Below are 24,290 nucleotides of genomic sequence, written 5' to 3'. Positions count from 1 at the left end.
TTAATGTACCCACCTTTTCCTTTACATTTTCTGGATTTAAACTTGCTTAAGAACACTCTCACTCCAAGATTATTTTTAGTCATATCACCCATGAATAATACTCTATACTTCACGTAATGTACCCAGCCTAGCAAGGCTGCATTTTCCTTACTGAACAGATAGGCCTAATATTGAAACCTCAAGCTTCGCTAACTTAGTTCCTCCCATTGCTCAGCGTGGCCTCACTCAGACTAGGAAATCTATAATGTTGAACACGGCTGTGAAGCTTCACTGTTTTCCCACCTTGTCTTTCAATTCCATCATCCCTACTCACTGGGTTTCCTCCAACACCTTTGGGACTAAAGAGAGTAGGGAGGAAAGAAAGTTAAGGCATGGAAACTACTATAATCAGGTGTCACTACCACACCGTCCTCTGCCGTGGCTGACAGGCAGATGCTGCAAATGTGGGTGACTCAGAGACTCCCTCACTGAGACCTGGCAGTCCAGCCCACACAGGCCTTCTCTGTGGGGTCACTGCATGTGCAGGTGGGCCCCTTGGACAAAATTCTTCCAGGACAACTCAAAGTCAACTCCCTTCTGAGAGGCCATATCCAGTCACTGTTCTGATACAAGTCCAAGTTGTTCCAACACCAGGTCTGATCATGTCTCCTTGCTCTGACACCAAAGCAGCTCACAGAGCCACTTTCCTCAGAACTATCATTCACAGACAGAGTCAGTTTCCAATCCCTGTCCTTAAATTGAAAAGAATACAGTCAGCTCCTGAGTGGTTCTCTCGAGCGTCTATTCATCTGGTTCTCATTCCCTCAAAAGGTGCTAGAGATAATGCCATAGCTGACACCTGTACCTCCAGAGAAAGCCTCTCTTTCAATTTTCTATTTTTTACATATTTGTAAGCTATTGTTACCTTAAAATATTGAGCTAATGTTAGCTCATTCACAACCCATTTCACAGTCTCTTTTCAAGGCCACACTGTTCCGGTATCTTCTTAGGCAGAAGTCCAAAGGCTAAGAATAGCAAGTGGGCTAAGGATTCAGTTCAGTTCAGTCGCTCTGTCAGTCGTGTCCGACTCTTTGCGACCCCATGAACGGCAGCAAGCCAGGCCTCCCGGTCCATCACCAACTCCCGGAGTTTACTCAAACCCATGTCCGTTGAGTCAGTGATGCCATCCAACTATCTCATCCTCTGTCATCCCCTTCTCCTCTCACCTTCAATCTTTCCCAGCATCAGGATATTTTCCAATGAGTTAGTTCTTCGCATGAGGTGGCCACAGTATTGGAGTTTCAGCTTCAGCATTACAGTCCAGAAGGACTCAATGGACATGAGTTTGGGTGGACTCCAGGAGTTGGTGATGGGCAGGGAGGCCTGGCTTGCTACCGTTCATGGGGTGGCAAAGAGTCAGACACAACTGAGGGACTGAACTGAACTGAACTGAATCTTTAGCCCATTTGCTATCCTTAGCCGTTGGACTTCTACCTAATTGCTGACACAGAAGGAAATGTCATATTTAATATTTCTGCTATCGAAACCTTAGTTTTATTGTTCTAATAATTCCTCTTTAGATTCTTTTCTTCTGTTTTTAGACTGTATCTTGGGGTGATAGATTTTCTTTCCTTCTTTATGATGTCATATTTTCTAAACTTTCTGTAACAATGGAAGTATTTTTGAAATAAGAAAAAAACTGTTAAAACTGTTACAGTTTTAGTACCTTTATTCAGTGCATTCCCCATTAGTCACATTAAAGCTTTATACAAAATTAAATAATTACAGCCATTTATTTATTTTTAATTTTATATTAAGATGATATTTGAATTCGGATATCTCATAAGAAAACATACCTGTACAGAACTTTTAATGCAAAAAGTATCGAAAAATCATATTCCTTTCTCAGTAAGGAAGAACCAACAAAAGCAATAGAATAGTTAAGAAATTATTCCACATTGGTTGAAGACCACCTCGTTAAGTAATACTCTTATCTTTGTAAGATGTATCTTTGGTTTTAATAATTTAAAATTTGAGTGTCTGAATAAATGAATGACACTAGAATATTACTTGATTACAAAATAAGTTGATCTTAGAATTTCTAATCATTTTGATTATTTAAACAGCCTTCGTGTCTTAAGAAAATTTATTTTAAATGACAGGGGGAAATGTATAAAGATCACAAGCTATAAAAATAAACTGCTTAGTGAAAGAGTAACTGAGGACAACAGCTCCTGTCACATCCTCCTCTAGAAGGAGTCAGGAAGTGAACCTCAGGGGAGGTGCATTTGCCAACTGTTACAGTGCCCTCATCACTTAAATTACAATTGACTTCAGATAATGAATTAGTAAAAATCAAAATATAACAGATAATAAGGCTCCTATTAAAATGACCCAAGAGTTTACACATGTGCACCAAGATCAAGTGTAACCTCAAGATAAAATGAGCTCATTTCAATTGCAGTATGCAGTGTGGCCTCAGGAACTCGGGGGGCACTCTAACAGTAGGGAGCATATGCCATATGCAGAGGCGGTCTGTGGGGCTACCTGCACACATGTCCAGAGACCCAACCTTCTCCAGAGCTCCACGGAGACGCCCCTAGAACAGGGGCGCCAACAACCTAGTTTCTGCTGCATCAGGTATTTCCTGTCCACATGGGGCTTCTCAATTAACTCAAGGAATTAACTCATTAACTTCTCATTAACTCAATTAATGTAATTCATACATGAAGTATGACGACAGTTAAGATAGGAAAAGCACATGATGCTATGGGCACACACCCCAATATCTTCATAGTGAATCATCAACAAACCAAGTAAGCAAGTTCCTGTCATGTGGCATTTGATATACACCAGCCGACAAACAGAGAAGACAATACAAGAATTTTCTCCTCATAATAGTATTTTTGATTGTGTAGTGTTAAAATGATATTTGGATTTTAATACATTAGCTTAGATTCTATACCTGCCCACAAAATACATACATACATCTTAGAATGTTGACCATCTAAGTTTGTGAGGCTTCAAAATCTGTCACATGTAGACAGTCGTAAGTTCACAAAGATAATACTGTCACAAAGGAATCTATGTTGTCCAGATGACGCATGACCTTGATGCGTGTCTTTCTTTTTCCTCCAGGTACTACACACAAAGGCAGAGCCTGGGTACATGAATCTCCTCAGGACCCTCAAGCACTAACCAAATGGGCAAAGAGACAGCTCATTCAATCCTGTGCTCAGTCATGTCCGACGCTCTGGGGCCCCATGGACTAAAGCCCACCAGGCTCCTCTGCCATGGGACTTCCCAGGCAAGAATACTGGAGTGGGTGGCCATTTCCTCCTCAAGGAGGTCTTCCCAATCCAGGGATCAAACTCATTTCTCCTGCATTGCCTGCATTGGCAGAAAGACTACCACCAAGCCACCTGGGAAGCTCAAGCACTAACTAAACTGGCAAAGAGAGTAGCAGTGCTGAGGTCAAAACAGCACAAATTAGATCAAAGAGTCGGACACAACTGAGCGACTGGACTGAACTGAAGTGGAGGATGGGAGCTAATTACTGGTACAAAAACAGACGAACCAGAAAGGGTTGAGGTGGACAAGATGGAAGTCAACAGCAATTTCAAGGAACAAAATCTTCCCCCATGAACAAAGTATGCTTCCCCTCATGGACAAAGCACACACAGCATGCTTGTGTGTGCTCCCAGAACATTCCTGAATAGGTATGATAGATTCTGTCCTAAGAAGATAAAAATAATGGGCAATTAAAGTTAAAAGCGGATTTAAAATTGAGGGTTAAAGTACAATTTTTAGAAGAAAACTAATAAAAAATAAGTTAAAAATTTACTTTTAAAAAGGTATCAAGCCCAGAAAACTGTATAGTTCTTGAAAAAAACAAGTCATCAGTAATTTGTAGGTTGTATAAAAAAATATGAGTAGAGGAAAAAGGGATATTTATCTGTTTATCATGAATCTAGCATACCTAAAGTGTGATTAAAAACTACAAAAAAAAAAAAGGATTTGTGAATAAGACAAAAAAAATTGTCTAATGAATTATTAGTACTTTGCTTCATATCTTAATATCCTCAATTCATTTATATATTACAGATAAAACATTAATATATTAATTTATATATGAAGTATTAATGGATATGTTTATAATAAGCATTTATTGGCTTATTGGGCTTCCCTAGTGGCTCAGCTGGTAAAGAATTCGCCTGCAAAGTGACTTGAGTTCAATCCCTGGGTTGGGAAGATCCCCTGGAGAAGGGAAAGGCTATCCACTCCAGTATTCTGGCCTGGAGAATTCCATGGACTGTATCGTCCATGGGGTCGCCAAGAGTCGGACACGACTGAGCAACTTTCACTCATTTACTCATTGGCTTATTAGCGTAAGAGCTTCCCATGTGGCTCAGTGGTATACAGAGATGCAAGAGACATGGGTTCAATCCCTGGGTTGGGAAGATTCCCTGGAGAAGGGAATGGCAACCCACTCCAGTATTCTTGCCTAGAGAATCCCATGGACAGAGCAGCCTGGTGGGCTGCAGGCCATAGGGTCACACAGGGTTGGGCATGACTGAAGTGACTTAGCATGCATGCATGGGAAAAGGAAATGGCAACCCACTCGCACTCCATGCCTAGGAAATCCCATGGACAGAGGCAGGCTGCAGTCCGGGGGCTCACAAAGAGTCAGACACGATTGAGCAGCTAACGCTTTTCTTCTTCCCAGTACTCCTGCCTGGAGAGTCCCATGGACAGAGGAGCCTAAGAGGCTACAGTCCACAGGGTCACAAAGAGTCAGACACAACTGAGAGACTGAGCACAGTACACAGCAAAGCACATATGACCAGTTGGTTTCCTTTTAATTGATAGGGTAAGCGATCAAAAATTTTGAGTCTGCTAACCTAAAATACAGAAACTAAGCCAGAAGCTTCTGTAAACCATCTAGATGCAGCATGGAAAGAACCTACATGAATAAAGACAAGACATGGCAAAAGAGTACTAAGAGATACAAAAGACAGAGTCCTTATGTCACTTGGGAATCCAGATCCAGGCCTCCCTGAAGCCAGCATACCTCAGGGCTTCTCAGATGCAAGAGCCAGCATCTTCTGGCTTTTCTGACCCCATTGGAGAAAGGAAAGAAAGAAAGTTCACCAGAGTGTGACTTCTTTAACGTGCTACAGACAGACATCCAGTACCAGGCTTTCCACTAAACTATGTAACAGAGTGATCAAAGCCCAAAGTATGCTGTAGGCCATACTCCTAGGAATCGAAATCTGTAAATACCAAGAGCTGGTTTTTTAAAATAAACCCCAGACTGTTTATGAAGTATGATAATCTTGTTCTTGTTAATGTAATAATATATGAAAATGAAAATGGTTGCTTCTGTGACAAATTAATGCTTAGAAAAATCAAGATTAGGGTGACCTGCTTTTGAAAAAACTTAATTTTAAATTAGGTATGATCAAGATAACTGAAAAGATCTCACTATAAAAATCATACAAATCTTGTAAAGCTGACCATAGACTGTTTTTACAAGTATAAATTCTTGGTTGAATTAAAATACGCAAGTGGTGATCATGGGTGATGCTTCATGCTTTATGTGGAAAAAAGTAGGAGCAACTCCTACTCAAAGCAAAGGGCTTGGCTCTAGATTCAGTACTAGCAGGTGAATATATAATTTTATCTTCTAAGTAGAAAAAAGACTATGTATTTTTAATGATGACCAGTTTTAATAATTTGTATTCTTTATTTCAGTATAATCAGATTTAAGAATGCTTCATCTACAGCATTCACCCAGTCCCATTTTATACTTTACTGTAAACTTCAGTAAGATGACTTAGCAAGAGACTTAAAATAAAGATAACATGAGACTTTAATCATTGCCCTATGTCTCATCCCATCATTCTCATACAAACACTCCTAAATTTTATTGCTCAGTAAACTAAGTCTTTAAGAGGTATAATGAACGTTCTGGAATCACAAAGCTAGAAGTAACAAACTAATCCTCAACCTCTGAAGACAAAGTACACTCTGTGTGATGAGCAAAATAAGCTTTTATAAAATATTATAGAACATAGCTTTAATCCACACCATCTAGAAAAAGTATAATGTATTCTTTGTTCCTATCTCAAAACACTAGTGTTACTATACTATTTCAGTAATTTTCTTAGTATTTAAAAATTTTCTAAATATAATTACTCACCATTTTTGTAATTTATTTTACTACAGTATACACAATAAAGTCCTAATGTCCATAACATTTTACAATGTGTTGCAAAAACTGATGAGTTTAATTACTTAATGTGCACAAATCAATCTGAAATGAATTGAAAATGAGCACACTGTACACTCTAATCTTGTTAAGACAGTCACTCAGTCATTCAGAACTCACTTTCTGATTTGCAAGTCAGTATGTTATATTTTAAAATAATAAATAGAAAATTTTCTTCTACATCTCAGCAGTTTAAAGCCAAAGCAATTAATGGAGATGGAAATCCCTGGCAGTTCAGTGGTTAGGACTCAAGGGTGCAAGTTCAATCCCTGGCTTGGTTCAGCAACTAAGATCCCACAAGACACTGGGCTCTATCTATAGACTAATTTTCAAATAAATTATAGGCAAAAAAGTAGACTAATTAGTAGGCAAATTAAATAACGAGGGAAAATATTCATTCAAAGTCAATTCTAGTTGGTTAGAGATACACAGAACCACATACTTAAGATGAGTAACACATTTTCATTTAAGTAATACAGGTATATGTATAAGGGGTCACACATCACTTTTTACAGTGCTGAACCATCTTAAAGCACAAGGTGACAGAAACTCTCAGATGCCTATGAACTCCATTTACATGGAGTACATCACTATAATTTTTAAAATGTATTCATATTCAAATCTGAGAAACATGATTCTGAGCTCATCAGGCCTGCTTAATTGCACCAACATCTGCAATCAATTTAAATTCTTTAAGATAGTCTTTCAGCACTTGAAGTGATTTCATGCTGAGATAGATTTAACACACTCACTAATTTATAGACACACACAAGCAGATGAGACCTGTTTTTCCAGGGTGGGGTAGAGTACTGAAGGGCAGTCTGAATTTCCCAATGATCAATGGGATATAAATCACAATGCATTCTGCATAACTTATTTAAATTATATTACATGATAGTGAAGTCGCTTGGTCAGTCGTGTCCAACTCTTTGCGACCCCGTGGACTGTAGCCCACCAGGCTCCTCCGTCCATGGGATTCTCCAGGCAAGAATACTGGAGTGGGTTACCATTTCATTCTCCAGGGGATCTTCCCGACCCAGGGACCAAACCCAGGTCTCCCGCATTGCAGGCAGACGCTTTAACCTCTGAGCCAATATAGCACTGCACAAACATAATACAGAAATTAAGAATAATATAGAAATTAAGCTAGTGCTTTATATAATTATACTTGAAGGTCATGGACCATTAAAAGGTTTGATGACAGTTTATGAATGAAATAAGCAGCAAAACCTAGTGATAGGAAAATGTCATGCATTAATATATCATTTTCTCCCCTGAAAGTCAAGACTGGGTGGGGCAAGCAAGAGGAAGAATACTAACAATTCAGAAACGGCTTTTAACCGAAGACATAACCTGACCTAAAATAAGGAAAAGAACACAAGACTCAAAATCAGAAGACTAGAGGATCTGGGCAGGTGACAGCAGCAGTACAGTTTTTGGATCTCCACAGAAAAACAAACAAAACAACTAAATAGCAAAACCTAACAACACTGATCAATAAGGTATCTCCATGACCCTCAAAATCCAATCATTTGGAGAGAAACCACTTAACAGTCACAAAATCTGCACAGCATCAAGGTCTGATGTAAAGAAGCAGAGAAAGCAACAAGACATCTGAAGATGTGAAAACATCAGAAACAGCCCAGAGCTATTCTTAAACAGTGTGAGAACAGCAGCTGGAACCAGGAGGGGTGTGGCCCACCCCAGCTCTGGGTGCAGGTCAGAGGCAGGAAGACCTGCAGACCCTGGAGCCGCCGGTGTCCCATGAGGACACTGTCCCACACTGCGGTCAGGGCTCCCTCCAGGATCCCCGCTGTGCAGAGAGTGCTGAGAGGGAGACCAGCACAGGGCTGAGCAACCCTACTGACAACAAAACACAACCGGAAACACGGCAAACTGCAACTCACCATTTCAAAATGAACTAAGAGAGATTTATATATATATATATATATATATGTTAAAAATAAATGAGACAAACACCTAAAGCAGAATTATTAGGTTGATGCAAAAGTAAGTGTGGTTTTGCATTGCTGAACTTTGTCATTTGATATTAGAATACATTCTTAAATAAATGTAGGTATACATCATTTTAATGTACATTTCTCACTCTATGTTTTTTGCTAATGACTAATATTATTTGCTATATAGGTTATATTTATTTTCAGTTCAGTTCAGTCACTCAGTCGTGTCCAACTCTTTGCAATTCCATGGACTGCAGCATGCCAGGCTTCCCTGACCATCACCAACTGCCGGAGCTTGCTCAAACTCATGTCCATCAAGTTGGTGATGCATCTAACTATCTCATCTCTGTTGTCCCCTTCTCCTCCTGCCTTCAATCTTTCCCAGCACCAGGGTCTTTTCAAATGAGTCAGCTCTTCACGTCAGGTGGCCACAGTATTGGAGTTTCAGCTTCAGCATCAGTCCTTCCAATGAATATTCAGGACTGATTTCCTTTAGGATGGACTGGTTGGATCTCCTTGCAGTCCAAGGGACTCTCAAGAGTCTTCTCCAACATCACAGTTCAAAAGCATCAATTCTTCGGCGCTCAGCCTTCTTCACAGTCCATACATGACTACTGAAAAAACCATAGGTTTGAGTAGATGGAGCTTTGTTGGCAAAGTAATGTCTCTGCTTTTTAATATGCTGTCTAGCTTGGTCATAACTTTCCTTCCAAGGAGTAAGCATCTTTTAATTTTGTGGCTACAATCACCATCAGCAGTGATTTTGGAGCCCAGAAAAATAAAGTCAGCCACTGTTTCCACTGTTTCCCCATCTATTTGCCACGGAATGATGAGACCAGATGCCATGATCTTAGTTTTCTGAATGTTGAGCTTTAAGCCAACTTTTTCACTCTCCTCTTTCACTTTCATCAAGAGGCTCTTTAGTTCTTCTTCACATATTTATTTTAGACTATGGATATTATATAACTTCCCTGGTGGCTCAGACGGTAAAGCATCTGTCTACAATGCGGGAGACCCAAGTTTGATCCCTGGGTCGGGAAAAGTAAATTCAGCAATTTTCTTATTCGATTTCAAAATGGGTCATAAAACAGCAGAGACAATTCACAACATCAACAACACATCTGGCCTAGAAATTACTAATGCATATACATTGCAGGGGGCATTCAAGAAGTTTTGCAAAGGAGATGATAGCCTTGACGATGAGGGGCAGAGCAGTCCGCCACTGGAGTTTGACAACAACCGAGAGCAATCACTGAGGTTGATCCTCTACAGTCACACAAGAAGTTGTCAAAGAACTCAGTGCTGACCAATGTCATTCGGCCTTTGAAGCCAATTGAGAGGTGAAAAAGCTTGTAAGTGGATTTCTCATGAGCTGACCAAATATCAAAACATAAAAAAATAAAACTGTTGTTCTGAAGTGTCATGTTCTCTTATTCTATGCAACAACAACAAAACATTTCTCAAGCAGATTGTGACATGCAACAAAAGGTGGATTTTATACGACAACCAGAGACAACCAGCTCAGTGGTTGGACTGAGAAGGAGCTCCAAAGCACTTCCCAAAGCCACATCTGACCAAGAAAAGGTCATGGTCACTGTTTGGTGGTCCGCTGCCCGTCTGATCCACTACAGCTTTCTGAATTCCAGTGAAACGATCATACCTGAGAAGTATGCTCAGCAAATCAAAAAGACACACTGAAAACTGCAACACCTGCAGCCAACACTGGCCACCAGAGAGGGCCCAGTTCTCTCCCACGACAACGTGCGACAGCACGTGACACAGACAACCAGTGCACCGGGTTGTGAGGTTCTGCCTCGTCCACTGTGCTCACCTGACCCCTCTCGCCCATCGGCTACCTCTTCGCCAAGCATCGCAACAACTGTTTGCAGGGAAAACGCTTCCACAAGCAGCAGAAGCAGAAAATGCTTTCCAGGAGGTCACTGAATTCCAAAGCATGGATATTTTTTGCTAGGACTAGACATTTATTCTTTTTTGGCAAAAAATGTGTTGATTGTAATGGTTCCTATTTTGATTAACAGAGATGTGTTTGAGCCTAGTCATAATGATTTAAAATTCAGGATCCAAAACTGCTATTACTTTTGTACCAATCTAATAGTAAATGCTAAAAGATTATAAAATGTAATGGCTATATGATCCATGTAAATATAATATAACAACAAAAACAGTTGGAGATGTGGACAGCAAATGTAAAAGAAAAAACTTTTAAACACATTCACATATATTTTTTTCCTCTGCTGTCTCTCCACTGAAAAGGCCTACAAACCGTAATTAACCCACTAGCAATAAGTATCCTTGACAACCAGACTGTTCTTAAAGAATTATTTCCCACCAAAAGAAATGACCGATTCCAGGTCTGGTGTGGGAAAAGAGGGGAGTGCAGGTCATCTTATCTTACCAGATAGAAATAAAACTATGTAAAACAGCAGGGTCACTCCAGAATGACTAGAGGCCAGCTGGACAAGATCCCACTGGTTGAAGATAGGACAATTTGAGCTTCATTAGTAATACTAAAAACAAAGGATCACCTTTTTTATAGGATGACAGGGAACCAATTCAGTTTCTTGAAAGCTGGCAAAAAGAATCAAGGATTTATCCTAAGTTTCCTATATCACACAGTAATCAGTATTTGAGAGAAAATGCCTCTTTATAAATATATTCCAACTAATAAATGAAATCAAAATTACAGAACCATAAACTGTATATGAAGTAACCTCTGATACAGAACATACTTCTATGATCCTACCAAAGGGATCAAACCTGAGTCTGATCTAGCCTCTGAACTAGCTGCCATTTTGCAGGAAATAAAAAGGAAAGAGAAAGAGAAACATTAATGTCACCACGAGGATGCAATCAGTAAAATCCAGACTGCCTTAGATAAAATAAAGGGATGGAAAGGAACTTGAATATTAAAACACTGTTAAAGATATTTCAAATATCAAAACATAAGCAACAACAAATGGTGTCTGGTAATACAATTTTCAGTGATAAAATTAAAGAAAATCAAGGAAGTAATTCCCATAAAAGTCAAGGTAGTGATTTAAGGATAAAAAAGCAAAGTTTGACAGGGTATATGATGGAGTTTTTTTTTTTTTTTCCCCAATAATTACTTTATTTTTTTATTTTTATTTTTTTAAGTTTTTTATTTTTTTAATTTTAAAATCTTTAATTCTTACATGTGTTCCCAAACATGAACCCCCCTCCCACCTCCCTCCCCATAACATCTCTGTGGGTCATCCCCATGCACCAGCCCCAAGCATGCTGTATCCTGCGTCAGACAGACTAGCGATTCAATTCTTACATGATAGTATACATGATAGAATGCCATTCTCCCATATCATCCCACCCTCTAAGATGGTTGCCAAGGTCCTGTTTATTGACATTGCGATATTCTTATAAATCATTAAGCTACATATTTATCAGTGTTTTCTATAACTGTTTTACTTTACAATAATAAGGTTTAGAAAATGAGAAACCCTAGTTTCTAGTCCTAGTTACTATTTGGAGGTTCTCACATACTTCATTTGCAAAATGTTGAAATGCTCTAAGATAATTTCAGACCTAATATAAGTAAAAGACCACCTGAGTAAATTAAAAAATCTCTGCCATATGAAAGAGAATAACACAACCATCCTTAACAAAAACAGCAAAATGATTTTTAACTCACTGATCAATGCAATACAGCTTTCCCAAAGGCTACCAAAAAAAAAAAAAGACTAGTTTAACAGTAATTATATACTAGCAGTAGACAAAACCTTCCCTGGTAGCTCTAGTGGTAAAGAACCTGCCTGCCAATACAGGAGGCATAAGAGATATGGATTCGACCCCTGGGTGAGGAAGATCCCCTGGAAGAGGAAATGGCAACCCACTCCAGTATTCCTGCCTGGAGAATCCCATGGACAGAGGAGCCTGGCAGTCTATAGACCAGGGGGTCGCAAAGAGTCAGACACAACTGAAGCAACTTAGCACACATGCATGCAGACAAAAAGATTGTCTAAATTTACTTTTGGACAATTTCATACCTCACAGAATCCCAAGGACAGAATACTGTACCAGTGAGGAAATGGTAGTGTATCAGGGAAGCACAAAATTGGGAAGGAATGCCTTCTGTACACAAGATGGTCAACCCACTACGGAGTTTTAAGCATGGATAGGATTTACTCTCTTTAGGAGTAAGTAAGAACTGAAAGTATGTCTATTAAGTAATAATACAAACCAAAATTAAGAGGAGTTTAAATTTATTGCCACCACTGAAACTTGAGAACCAGATACACCCTCTCCCTCCTTGCTGGGCATCTTTTTCCAAAAAAAGACCAAGTTTTTCTATCTGTTATAGTAGATAACCTTCCCCTACTTTGATGATTTTTCACAATAGCCCAAGTGTCAGAGAATTTCTTTGTAGTTACAGCATGCCTTTGAACATTCATTTTCACTTATACACAGGCAAAATAGCCCACAACCCACAGCTGCTTAATAACAGCTTCATGAGTAAATGTTCACCATGCTCAGCCTTTCAATCCTATTAACTTCTAGTCTTTGGCTGAACTAAGGTTACATGAAGACACCCAGTGACAAGGTTCACCCTGTCCAGTCCAGTAGTTCTCACCCTTGACTGTACTCTGGAATCACCAGGAGAGCATTACTAAACACTGGTTCCCTAGGTCCCACCTGACTTGATTGAAAATGACAGAACCCAGACATCAAGATTTTTAAAGCTCCCCAAATGACTCTAATGGACATCAAGGTTGAGCACCACTACTCCTCAAATTAGAAGGCAATGGCACCCCACTCCCGTACTCTTGCCTGGAAAATCCCATGGATGGAGGAGCCTGGTGAGCTGCAGTCCATGGGGTCACTAAGTCGGACATGACTGAGCGACTTCACGTTCACTTTTCACTTTCATGCACTGGAGAAGGAAATGGCAACCCATTCCAGTGTTGTTGCCTGGAGAATCCCAGGGACGGGGGAGCCTGGTGGGCTGCCGTCTATGGGGTCACACAGAGTTGGACATGACTGAAGTGACTTAGCAGCAGCAGCAGTAGCAGCTCCTCAAATAAAATTCTGTTCTATTCTTTATTATAGATTGTTTGTTATTTCCACGGACATACTTTTCCCTCTCATTCACTGAAAAACAATCGTACATACACAGCATTTTTCTCAGTTTTTCACTTATTCTTTAGAACCGTTCCTGCTTTCAGAAAGTCCATTCCATACAGATACCTGCTCTTCCCTTTCATCTACATCATTATCACAGGCCTCTTCTTTCTGGCACTTGCAAAGTTTTCACTCCTTTTGCAGTTATCGGACATAAGATTAATTACATTCATAAAATCTAAAAAGTAATCACAAACACAGCAAAATACCATAGATCAAACAACAACTCAATAAGCAAGAGGAAAACAATCTCAGATGACCTCTAACGGCACAACTGGTAAAAGCACCACTGACCCTGTCAGGCTCTAAAATTCCAGTCAATTTTACTAATAAATAACAGTGCTTCTGTAGCCTATGAATCTTTTTTAAAGTGCTATAATAAAAGAAAAAAATGTCTTAACTAACAGTAAGATTTTTAAAAAACCAAAAATATACAATTCTAGTTTGAATCCAATATAATTTCTTCCTATTAAAAAAGAAAAGATCACCGTCACCTTCATATTCATCCCCTGCCTAAACAAAAACACAATACAGTAACAACAGAGAATACAATTTACCACTGGTGCTGCTCAGAACAACACGTAAGAAAGCTGGATGAATCTGAGCTGTTGGAAGATAATTCTAGTTGTACATAAATAAAACCTGCCCTATAAAGGCACAAATGAAAATGAAAATGCCAGATAGATTAGGAAATACTCTCAACAAGAAACTGGTCCATTGCTCTGAGGCTCTGAAATTTGCTCTCTTCAGCAACCAAGATCTGGAGACAAACAGGCAAAGTATCCCAAGAGCAGTGATGATAAGTGTCTAACACCAAGTACCAGCACACACTTAACCAAGCTTTTATGTTGCAGGGGTGCTTTGATCAAACTCCAAACCTGAAATGTAAGCCAGAAAAGTCCATGCTAACTCTACCAAGAATGTGTAACTAATTATGATTCATCTAAGTTTCTACATTTAAACAACAACAATGACAAAAAGTGAGGAAATAAAAGAGACAGCAACTTGATTGATCTATATCTGACAATGTTTCCAGAATTAACATATGAAACTGAGCTCTAAAAAATAAAATGCATACTAAAAGGTATGAAAATACCCTCACTGATATTAAATATTAACAAATCAAGTCTAAGATTTTCTACCTCGAGAAAAAGCACACATACAAATGAGCATACAACTAATATTTCCTCAAAGTAGTTCTTTCCTGATCTGATCAAAATATGCCTAGAACGCTGATAATGCAGAAAACCACGTCCTCCGAGTTTGAGAATATCACATCCTACTGAGCTATAACAAGTGGTAATACCTTTCAAAAAGACTTTTGAACACTACATATACTCACCTATATACATACATACACACATATGAAAGTCTATAATCCTACATTTAAGAACTCAATGTACACTCAGTCATTTCATCACACTTTTTGAAAAAATTTTGTTAAGAGTCTTCTATGTACCTTTTAAAATTATGTTCTTAATAGTTGCCATTTATATTTCTTACTAAAGAAGACTAAAAAAGAAATAATATTTAAGAAAGAATTCAAAGAGCAAAGTTAAATGCCATCCAAACTTCTCTAACAGAGGAACACTTGAAGCCACTTGATTCCACTCGACCTGATAACCTAGGAAAAAAAAAAAACTAAAAACAAAAGTCAAAGGAAGCTAGTAAACTTCCAGGCGCATTTATAAAAGAGGGTTTATGCTTCATTCCTTGGATAAAGAAATCAAATAGGAAAAATCAAGACACAAACAGGGAATGAAGAATGGACGCTTTCTTTAGGCACCTTAGCAGTGTGAGGTTGGGTCTTTTCATTTCATGAAGCCCACCTACAATGAGCTTGTTCCCTGTAGCAGGGACAGATTCCAAAGACACACAGATGGGAGGGCAGGAGAGGGAGGCCCGGGCTGGGGAGCCTGTAAAAACTTTTGATTCCAAGCTAGCACAATCCTCAGGGACTAGAAGTATACATTTTGAAGAAAGATTTTTAAAGCATTATATCTACAACCAAAAAAGACTATATGCTGACAGCTGTCGGGTTGTAGTCTGTATAGAAGCAAACTTGCCTGGACAGTGTTGTCATCTCAGTATATAAAAATAAATTAGGGAAAAAGAAAAAGAAGATGAATGGTCCTTCTTAGAGACACAGTGGTTCTTAAAGACATAATAAAGGTGTTTCACTATATAGGGTAAAACACAATGTCCTTCCAAACTCTTGAAATGTCTCTCCCTCTCTCCCCCGAAACCCCATGTCCCCAGGGCACCAGACGCCCCTCTGCCCTGTCCCTTCTCTCCGGATCCCCTCGATTCCTGCCTCATCCCCACACCAGACACCCCTCTGCCCCAGCCCTTTTCTCCTGCTGCTGCTGCTACTAAGTCACTTCAGTCGTGTCCTACTCTGTGCGACCCCATAGACGGCAGCCCACCAGGCTTCCCTGTCGCTGGGATCCTCCAGACAAAAACACTGGAGTACAGTGTTGCCATTTCCTTCTCCAGTGCATGAAGGTGAAAAGTGAAAGTGAAGTCACTCAGTCGTGTCCAACTCTTAGCGACCCCATGGACTGCAGCCCACCAGGCTCCTCCACCCATGGGATTTTCCAGGCAAGAGTACCGGAGTGGGGTGCCACTGCCTTCTCCGCAAATTACCCTGAAAAAGCCTAAAAGTGGAACAGCAAGTTCTTTCTTCTCAACAGATGGGAAAGAGATTTTTACTAATCCGCTGCAACAGGCTGGGCTTCCCCAGCGGCTCAGCACTAAGAAATCCATCTGCAACACACAAGACAAACAAACAGGAGATGCCAGTTCGATCCCCAGGTCAGGAAGACTCCATGGAGTAGGAAATGGCAAGTGATGTGAGCTCAGTCGTGTCCAACACGTTTTTTTAATATAAATTTATTTATTTTAGTTACTCTTTGAGACTGATGGACTGTAGCCCGTCAGGCTCCTCTGTCCATGGAATTTTCCAGGCAAGAGTACTGGAATGGGTTGCCATTTCCTACACCAGGGGATCTTCCTGACCCAGGGATTGAACCCACATCTCCTGTATTGGCAGGCGGACTCTCTACCACTAGTGCCACTGTCTTTTTGAAAGAAGTGTTCTCCAGTAATTCCCAGATCGTGCTAGTGGTAAAGAACTTTCCTGCCAATGAGGGAGACATAAGAGATATGGGTTCAATCCCTGGGTCGGGAAGACCCCTTGGAAGATATGGCAACCCTCTCCAGTATTCTTGCTTGGAGAATCCTATGGACAGAGGAGCCTAGAGGGATACAGTCCATAGTGTCGCAAAGAGTCGGACATGACTGAAGCGACTAAGGATGCATGCATGCATTCTCCAATAAACTTGCTACTAAGCATCTAAGGCAAGTCATTTACCAAGAAATGGCCACCAAGCCTTGCAGTGACTCCAAAGATCTTTTAGATTCTTCTTTGGATAGAAAGGAGATCAGTCCTGGGTGTTCTTTGGAAGGAATGATGCTACAGCTGAAACTACAGTACTTTGGCCAGCTCATGTGAAGAGTTGACTCATTGGAAAAGACTCTGATGCTGGGAGGGATTGGGGGCAGGAGGAGAAGGGGATGACAGAGGATGAGATGGCTGGATGGCATCACCAACTCGATGGACGTGAGTTTGAGTCAACTCCAGGAGATGGTGATGGACAGGGAGGCCTGGCGTGCTGCGATTCATGGGGTCGCAGAGTCGGACACGACTAAGCAAATGAACTGAACTGAACTGACTTGGATAGAAAGAGAAATTTCCAGAGGAAATTAAAGAGATAGCCAACATACACAAAAGGACACCTGGATGGCCTACAGGATGTTTACAGCAGCAAAGCAAAACCCAGCTCCAGGCAGCTTAAATAAGAACAGACACCACCTCACATCACGGCAGAGTCTGGCACAGGCCTGCACCGAGCCAGAGCAGCAGCTCCATGGCATCAGTTGCTGAGCACCGCGCACCCGCCCAACCATGACCAGCAGCAGGGAAGGCAGCCTGCCCGCTCTGGTCCAGGGAGAGCGTTCTTAGAAGCCCCGCCAGACCCAGCCATTAGACTGCACGGGCCAAAAGGCCCTAGGAAGTTAGAAACATGAGAGTATGGTATTTTTAGCTTCTAAATATGATATTTCCTTGGTACATTTTAATAATATTTCCTAACTGAAGAAATTCAGTTGTAGTATTCAGCCACTTAAACTGAAACTTGTAAGATCTTGAAAACAATCTAGTTTGACTGATGGCTTTTTTAGTGTTTTTTCCCCCCTATTTTAAAGTCAAGCTGATCTACTTCAGGGCTAATTTAAGGGTTAACATTGCTAAAGCATTATCAAATCATCAACAGTAGGCATCAATATACTATCTTCCAAAAGAGAATATTAACGCTTACCCACGAAAGAGAATCTCAAAGCAAATTCTAAGGCTAAAATGGTAACATCTGACACAAACTTCCCACATTCTCCCTAGAACAACCTATCTATGAACTCATTGCCTTTCTCAGAGAAATTTTTTCAGTACTCATTAACCTAAATATACTGGCATAACAAAGTCCACATCCTAGAGTTAATGAATGTGTTTTTATTTCCATAGCAAAAGTAGATGACTGGTCAGCTTGAACTCTCTACAATGTTAACCATTTGCCAAATTATTCAGAACCCTTCTAGGAGAGTCATGACCCTTCACACACCAACTAAAAGCTTTAATTATACTTCAGACAGTTAATCTATTTCAATTCTGATAATCTAATTATCTAATTCTGGTAAATAAATTCCAACCGGAGTCCAAAATAATTAGGGGATTAAAGTTTAAAATCAGTGAATGTGAACTGAAACAGATCCACTGTGTAGAAGTTCAAAATATTCTGTTCTATTAAAAAGTTTATCTGAAATTCCAGAATTAAACTGCACTACTATGCCAAGGTTTTCTAAACCAGTTCTAACTAATGTGTTGTCTCCTGTAATTATATTAAGTGGATTCATGCTTGTTGGATTTAAAATTCTCTAACAGGAGACTCTGCCCCAATGACTCTATAGAAACCAGTTACACCATCCCCACTCCCCCTGCTTTCCCCCCACATCACATTTCACCTCTCATGACACGCTTGTGTGTTTCTGTCACATGTGTCCCATGTTGCTCCACACAACACAATGACACACTATTCTGGTGCTTAATCACTAGGGCTTTAAGTAGTGCCTTACATACAGACACTTAGTAAACATGATTAGTGAATGTCTTATAAATGCAGACTAATAGGAAACTTGTATTTCACTAAGGTACATTTACTCGTATTTTTAATTGTGTTTTGTAGTATAATGATTTCAACAGTAAGAATAATAAATCACAAAGAAAAATAAAAAGTAAACAACTGCTACTACAACCTCTGCCGCCACAAGAGGCAACCACCAGTTAAAAATCTGTTATGTTCTAATCACAGTTAATTCTAACAACAAGCCTATAGTGAAGTTAGGATTATCTCCATCTTATGTAGAAGGAGACCGAGGATCAGAAAAACAAAATTAGATGTCCAAGATCAAACAGAAGATAAATAGTCAGTCTAAAACACAGTCAGTCTAAAGCCCCACTGCTAATTTGTGACGGCTGAGTATCATCACGGAACAAAAGCAATGCACATCTCAGTGGCAGGATGAAGGGCCCATCTACAGAAAGAGAGCTGGGAAAAACACAGTACTCAGTGAATTCCACATCTGAACATCAGGCTGCCAAAAAACGAGACGTGCTTAAAAATTAAACATCACTTGAGTCTTTCTTCCAAAAGAAATACCTGAGTCACTGACTGGCCTAAGTAGATGAATGGAGCCACAGTATAAATAACTCATATTCTTGTAAACTGGCCTTAGGTTAAAGTATCCCGTGAAAACAACAGTGTGTTTAGTTATTTTTCTCCAGTCCAGTTCTATTTTATGTTCAGCCAAAAGCATTCTCTATTGTCTTTTTACTGAGCCTTGCTTCCTCATTAGCTTCCACTGTATATTTTTCATCCAATCCATTCAGTCACAGTTCTATGACTGGTCAAGCTCATTTGTTGTTCCATGAAATAAATTCTATGTGCCAGTCATGTTTCTCAGACATTTAGTCATTACTTCCACCCACATACTTCATGTTTCCCTAGAAAAGCAGCAGCCATGTGGAGATGTAATGCTCCTCTCAGTGTCTACATTTACAATTTGTTACAAGCTAATTTTATCCACAGGGAAACTCACATTAAACATATGCCTGTAAGCCACGATTATGCATTCTGAGTTAGGTAGTTAGAGTCAAATCAGTCTCACTTTTCTAAAATACAAATATTCTCCTAATTTATAAGTGACATGAGAAATCAATACCCATATTAATTCACTAACAAGGAGAGATGACCTAAAGTGAGCAGACCAAGCAACCACAGTGTTTCTTAACACTGTGAATGGCTAAAAAATAAAAGTTTAAAAGCTGTAAGGTAAGAAATACTTATGAATTAAACAAACTCACTATAATACTTGTACCTTTAATTATACATTCAAAAGCTCTCTGATTACAGTTGCCCGCAAACTTAGGTGCTCCATTAGACACATGTATTGTTCGCTGTACTACGACATGTTTCAGCAGTATTTTTCAACTCGACAGCTTTACTTACTGTCTTGGAAGCAGTATTAATGTACTGCATCACCATTTCTTTTTTGATACTTAAGTCCTTTTCCCGCAATGGTGCCTTTTTATCTTCATTTAAATTCATATCTTCCTGGAAAACACAATTAAAAAGCCTTGTTTTAGAATCTAAGTAGAGCAGCAATTCTACATACACAATGAACAGAAAATCAATAATTTGTGGCTAAAGCAGCAGTAATTGTTTTGGAATGATTTCCATGTAGCTCTGCCTGGAGGAAAAAAGAAAGAAAGAAATTTAACAATACAGAGAAGAGTATTCTAGATCATTTGAGCAGGTAAAATACTTACCAGAAAAACTTTTAAATTTCACAACAGGCTAGTAAAATGACACTGACATCATCATAGATAATTAGACAGCTGAAGATTTCTGCTTTCCATAAATATATTAGGAGTCACAATTTATATATATTTGTGAAATATTATATAAAAATATATAAGCTTTTTTTTTTTACAACAGTTGCACCGAAAGCCATCTTGCACCATTCTGAAAGCACTGTTTCACGTGTCATAAGAAGTAAAAAGTAAATAAGCCAATCCCTTTCCAGGTTCTGATAAGCTGCAAGCATATACCAAATACCTAATACTGATCCCAACAAAAGGCAAAGTAGTCTACAGTTTGAATTGTCACTTCTTTACCCAGCAAAGAAATGAAGTGTTAAGTGCTCAGTTGTGTCTGACTCTGCAAGCCCATGGACTGTAGCCCACCAGGCTCCTCTGTCCATGGAATTCTCCAGGAAAGAATACTGCAGTGGGTTGCCATTCCCTTCTCCAAAGGATCTTCCCGACTCAGGGATCAAACCCAGGTCTCCCACATTGCTGGCACATTACTTATTTACTATTTGAGCTATCCAGGAAACCTATCCCTATCAAAAACATACATTAATTAATTTTGAATATTCTAAATCACATAAAAGTTGCTCTCATGAAAAGAGGTACCACCTAAAAACCTTACGTTTCTTAACAGCACCATTCAAAATAAGGGTTTATGTAACCTAGATCCAGCTACAGGTCTAACTGTGACTAAAAAATACAAGTCAAGAATATCCAGATAAAGATATGTAATGCAACCAGAATCTATCAACTAAGCTGCTTAAGAAAAAGGTTATTCTGACAAAGGAAGGAGGCTGAGGTAAAGAGAAAAGTGGCTGAAGGAGAGAGCAGTTCAAATGGACTTCCTTCTGATCTTAGCCTTGGGTCATTTGTGTGCAATGCTAAGACATCTAAATGTATATAAACTCCATATCCACTCAGCACTGGGCCCATAAAAATCAGGGCTTTGGATCACCTACGGAGGCTGAAAGCTACATTTTTTTCTAAGCTTTATAAGGGTGCTACAATTCAGACGCTACAGTTTATGCCTTTAGCTGACTCAGGTTTTGGCTACCAAACCTTTGAAGCACTTGAAAGTCAAAATTCCCTTCATTTCACCTTGATATAAAATTTAAGATCTTAGAAGTTGTTGCATTTGAAATTCCAATAAAAGGCAGTAATTAGTAATGTCACTCTTGGCTGTTCAGGTTAGAAACATCCTATTCTGTGAATAATTATTTATTTTCTTTTTTCCTCTCTAAGCCAGTGATTTTCAACAGGCCTTAACACTACTTAGGAAGCATTTTGGAAATGTCTCAGGGCATCTCAGTTGTCATGGTGACTGAGGTGGTGCTACCAGCATTCACGGGGGAAAGGCACGCTAGACATTCTGCAACACATGGGCTAGCCCTGCACAGGGACTATCCTGCATCCCAGAGAGGTGCACAGAGACAGGGAAAATCACAGCTGTCTAAGCCGAGGCTCTAATTCAGGCTTCCCTGGTGGCTCAGGCGGTAAAGCATCTGCCTACAATGCAGGAGACCCGGGTTCGATCCCTGGGTCGGGAAGATCCTCTGGAGAAGGAAATGGCAACCCACTCCAGTACTCTTGCCTGGAATAGACATACAATGGAATTAATAGGTAAGTTGTTACATATTTAATACTTCATATTATGTATCTTTAATATACATTGCATTTTCCAAAAATCCAACTACTGTGTAAATTATAGTTCCAGTTTTCGTTTTAAGCTGCACCATCATTTGTGCTCCATTTCTGAAATTCAGATATCCCAGAACAATACTGCTTGTGGTATCTGAATCAACAGAACAGAACAATACCTATATCAACCTACACGGTAGCTGTTGTATTCACAGTGGCATGAGGCAAAGATTCCAGGATGTGACTTTATTGTACCTTTTTGAGTAGTCTATGGCCAATTGTTTATATTATTCCTCGGTGGCTCAGCTACTAAAGAACCCTCTTACTCATGCAGGATACACAGAAGACGCAGGTTTGATACCCTGGTCAGGAAGATCCCCTGGAGAAGGAAACGGCAACCCGCCGTTCCAATACTCCATGGAAAATTCCATGGACAGAGGAGCCTGGTAGGCTGCAGTTCATGGGGATCACAGAGTTGGGACACAGTTGAACACACACACACATACTGTTTTATTACATAGTACAGTAGGTAATAAATTGATTTTTTAATTATGAGTAAAGACAGCTTATATGATCTATTTTAAAAATTTAAGGAAAAGTAGCGAGGAAGTAAAGGAACAATTGTTATAAAAGGTGGGAGTGGGTACATAAGAACATGTGCTTTAAATGATTCACTATGTTTTTTAGTTTCCATCTAATGGCCAAACATGATCCAGCCTCTTTAACCTGCAAATTAAAATACTTAACAGATACAGAAAATTAAAAAACAGAAAGCCCATTACTGTGACTGAAATCAAAACAAAATTGTAAGACAGAGACTTGTAAGAAAGAAAAGGCTACTGCTTTCTTTCGTGAAATGCCTTTTCAAGGTGACATGAGCTTATACACAAAAGTTGTATAAACAGACTTAAAGGAAGAAACCCAGAAGTGCCATAAATAAATTAAATTATATATACATTAAAAAGCAGCTGCATCTGGATTCTCACTTGAGCCTGCAATGCAGTGGCTAGTAGTAGTCCCTAGATGGAGAGACAAGCTTGACACCACCCAAGTCAGTCAGCCACAGTCTGCAGGAACACAGCTCCCTGAAGCCACAGCTCTGGATTAAGACGGCAGCTGTGAGCCACCAGGAGTCAACATGCACACCCGCGTGTGCCTGTACCAGCCATGCTAAGGGGGTCTTAGAGGGGCAGCAACCGTGTCCAGGACACGATTTGAGTACAACATACTTGGTATTATAACAAGGTTACTTTCCAAGCAGAACTGAATAATACTGAGGCCTTCATGTATGGCTGACACAAGCAACATAAACTTCTGCATGTTTACCAATTCTTCCATTCAAACGTAGGTCAATACGTCTATATATTGTATGGACACAGAAGGACACCGCAGTTATGGATTTTATAAAAGCCCTAAAAAACAGTTTATTTCCATATATGCAAACATTGATATATAATTCAGTATATACCTATAATAAATAAAATAATGAACAAATGATGTACAAGGTCTGAGAAATACTTTGAATGAGTATTCAAATGGATATAAGATAAATATCTATTTCCTTAATTGGAAAAACCTTATCAGTTGGCTATTTAACAGAATATATCTCATTCAAAAATATTTTTTGAGCAGTCATCATCAAAACTTCAGTTTTGATCAGTCTAAAGAGTAATTATCAGTTTTGTTGCTAAAGCTCTATTAATGCCTTAGTAACATACATTATAAATTAGCACTACCTTCATATACATGTTTAAATACAATCTTTTGCCTGGGGAAATGGGGAGTTGCAGCACCAAAAAGTAATTTTCCTCTAGTTAATTACTTTCTAATTAAAAACTACACCTAAATTGAATCACTGTGCTATTTCACTATGTGAGTCTGACTAGCACTAGGGACAGATTTCAAAAACACAGGGAAAAAATACTGAAGGAAAAAATATTGAGGGGCATGATACAAAATAAGCAGGATTGCTGGAAAGTGTCAAGATCATCAGAGATGAAGAAGTACCACCGATGAGGAGACGAAAAAGACACGGCAAACCAAACACAAGATGGGATGCTGGGCTGGCTCTCAGAAAAGGAAAAGCACTTCAGTGGGAAAACTGCCAACATCTGAATCAAGTCTGTGGTTTAGTAAGAACCAATGATGGTTGGTTAGAAACTAACCAATGATGGTTGGTTAGAAACTAATTAATTAGAAACTAATTAACTTCTTAGTATTAATAATTGAACTAAAGTTATATAAGACGTTGGCATTCGAGGAAGTTGGGTGAAGGGTATAAAAGAAT

The 24,290-nt window shown here is 39.4% G+C and overlaps 1 protein-coding gene across 1 annotated transcript in view; it reads right to left on the bottom strand.

Moving 5' to 3' along the window:
• DIAPH3 (diaphanous related formin 3) overlaps positions 1–24,290 on the bottom strand; it is a 571,880-nt gene that overhangs the window by 474,518 nt on the left and 73,072 nt on the right. Inside the window, exon 4 of the mRNA XM_052650016.1 lies at positions 20,004–20,108. Coding sequence (XP_052505976.1) covers positions 20,004–20,108 — 105 coding nt within the window. The remainder of the gene's footprint in view (positions 1–20,003; positions 20,109–24,290) is intronic.

Source organism: Budorcas taxicolor, chromosome 12 (assembly GCF_023091745.1).
Source record: "Budorcas taxicolor isolate Tak-1 chromosome 12, Takin1.1, whole genome shotgun sequence".
NCBI classification, from domain to species: domain Eukaryota; kingdom Metazoa; phylum Chordata; class Mammalia; order Artiodactyla; family Bovidae; genus Budorcas; species Budorcas taxicolor.
The sequence above is the reverse complement of the archived record's forward strand: the minus strand, read 5'-3'. Positions and strand labels throughout refer to the sequence as shown.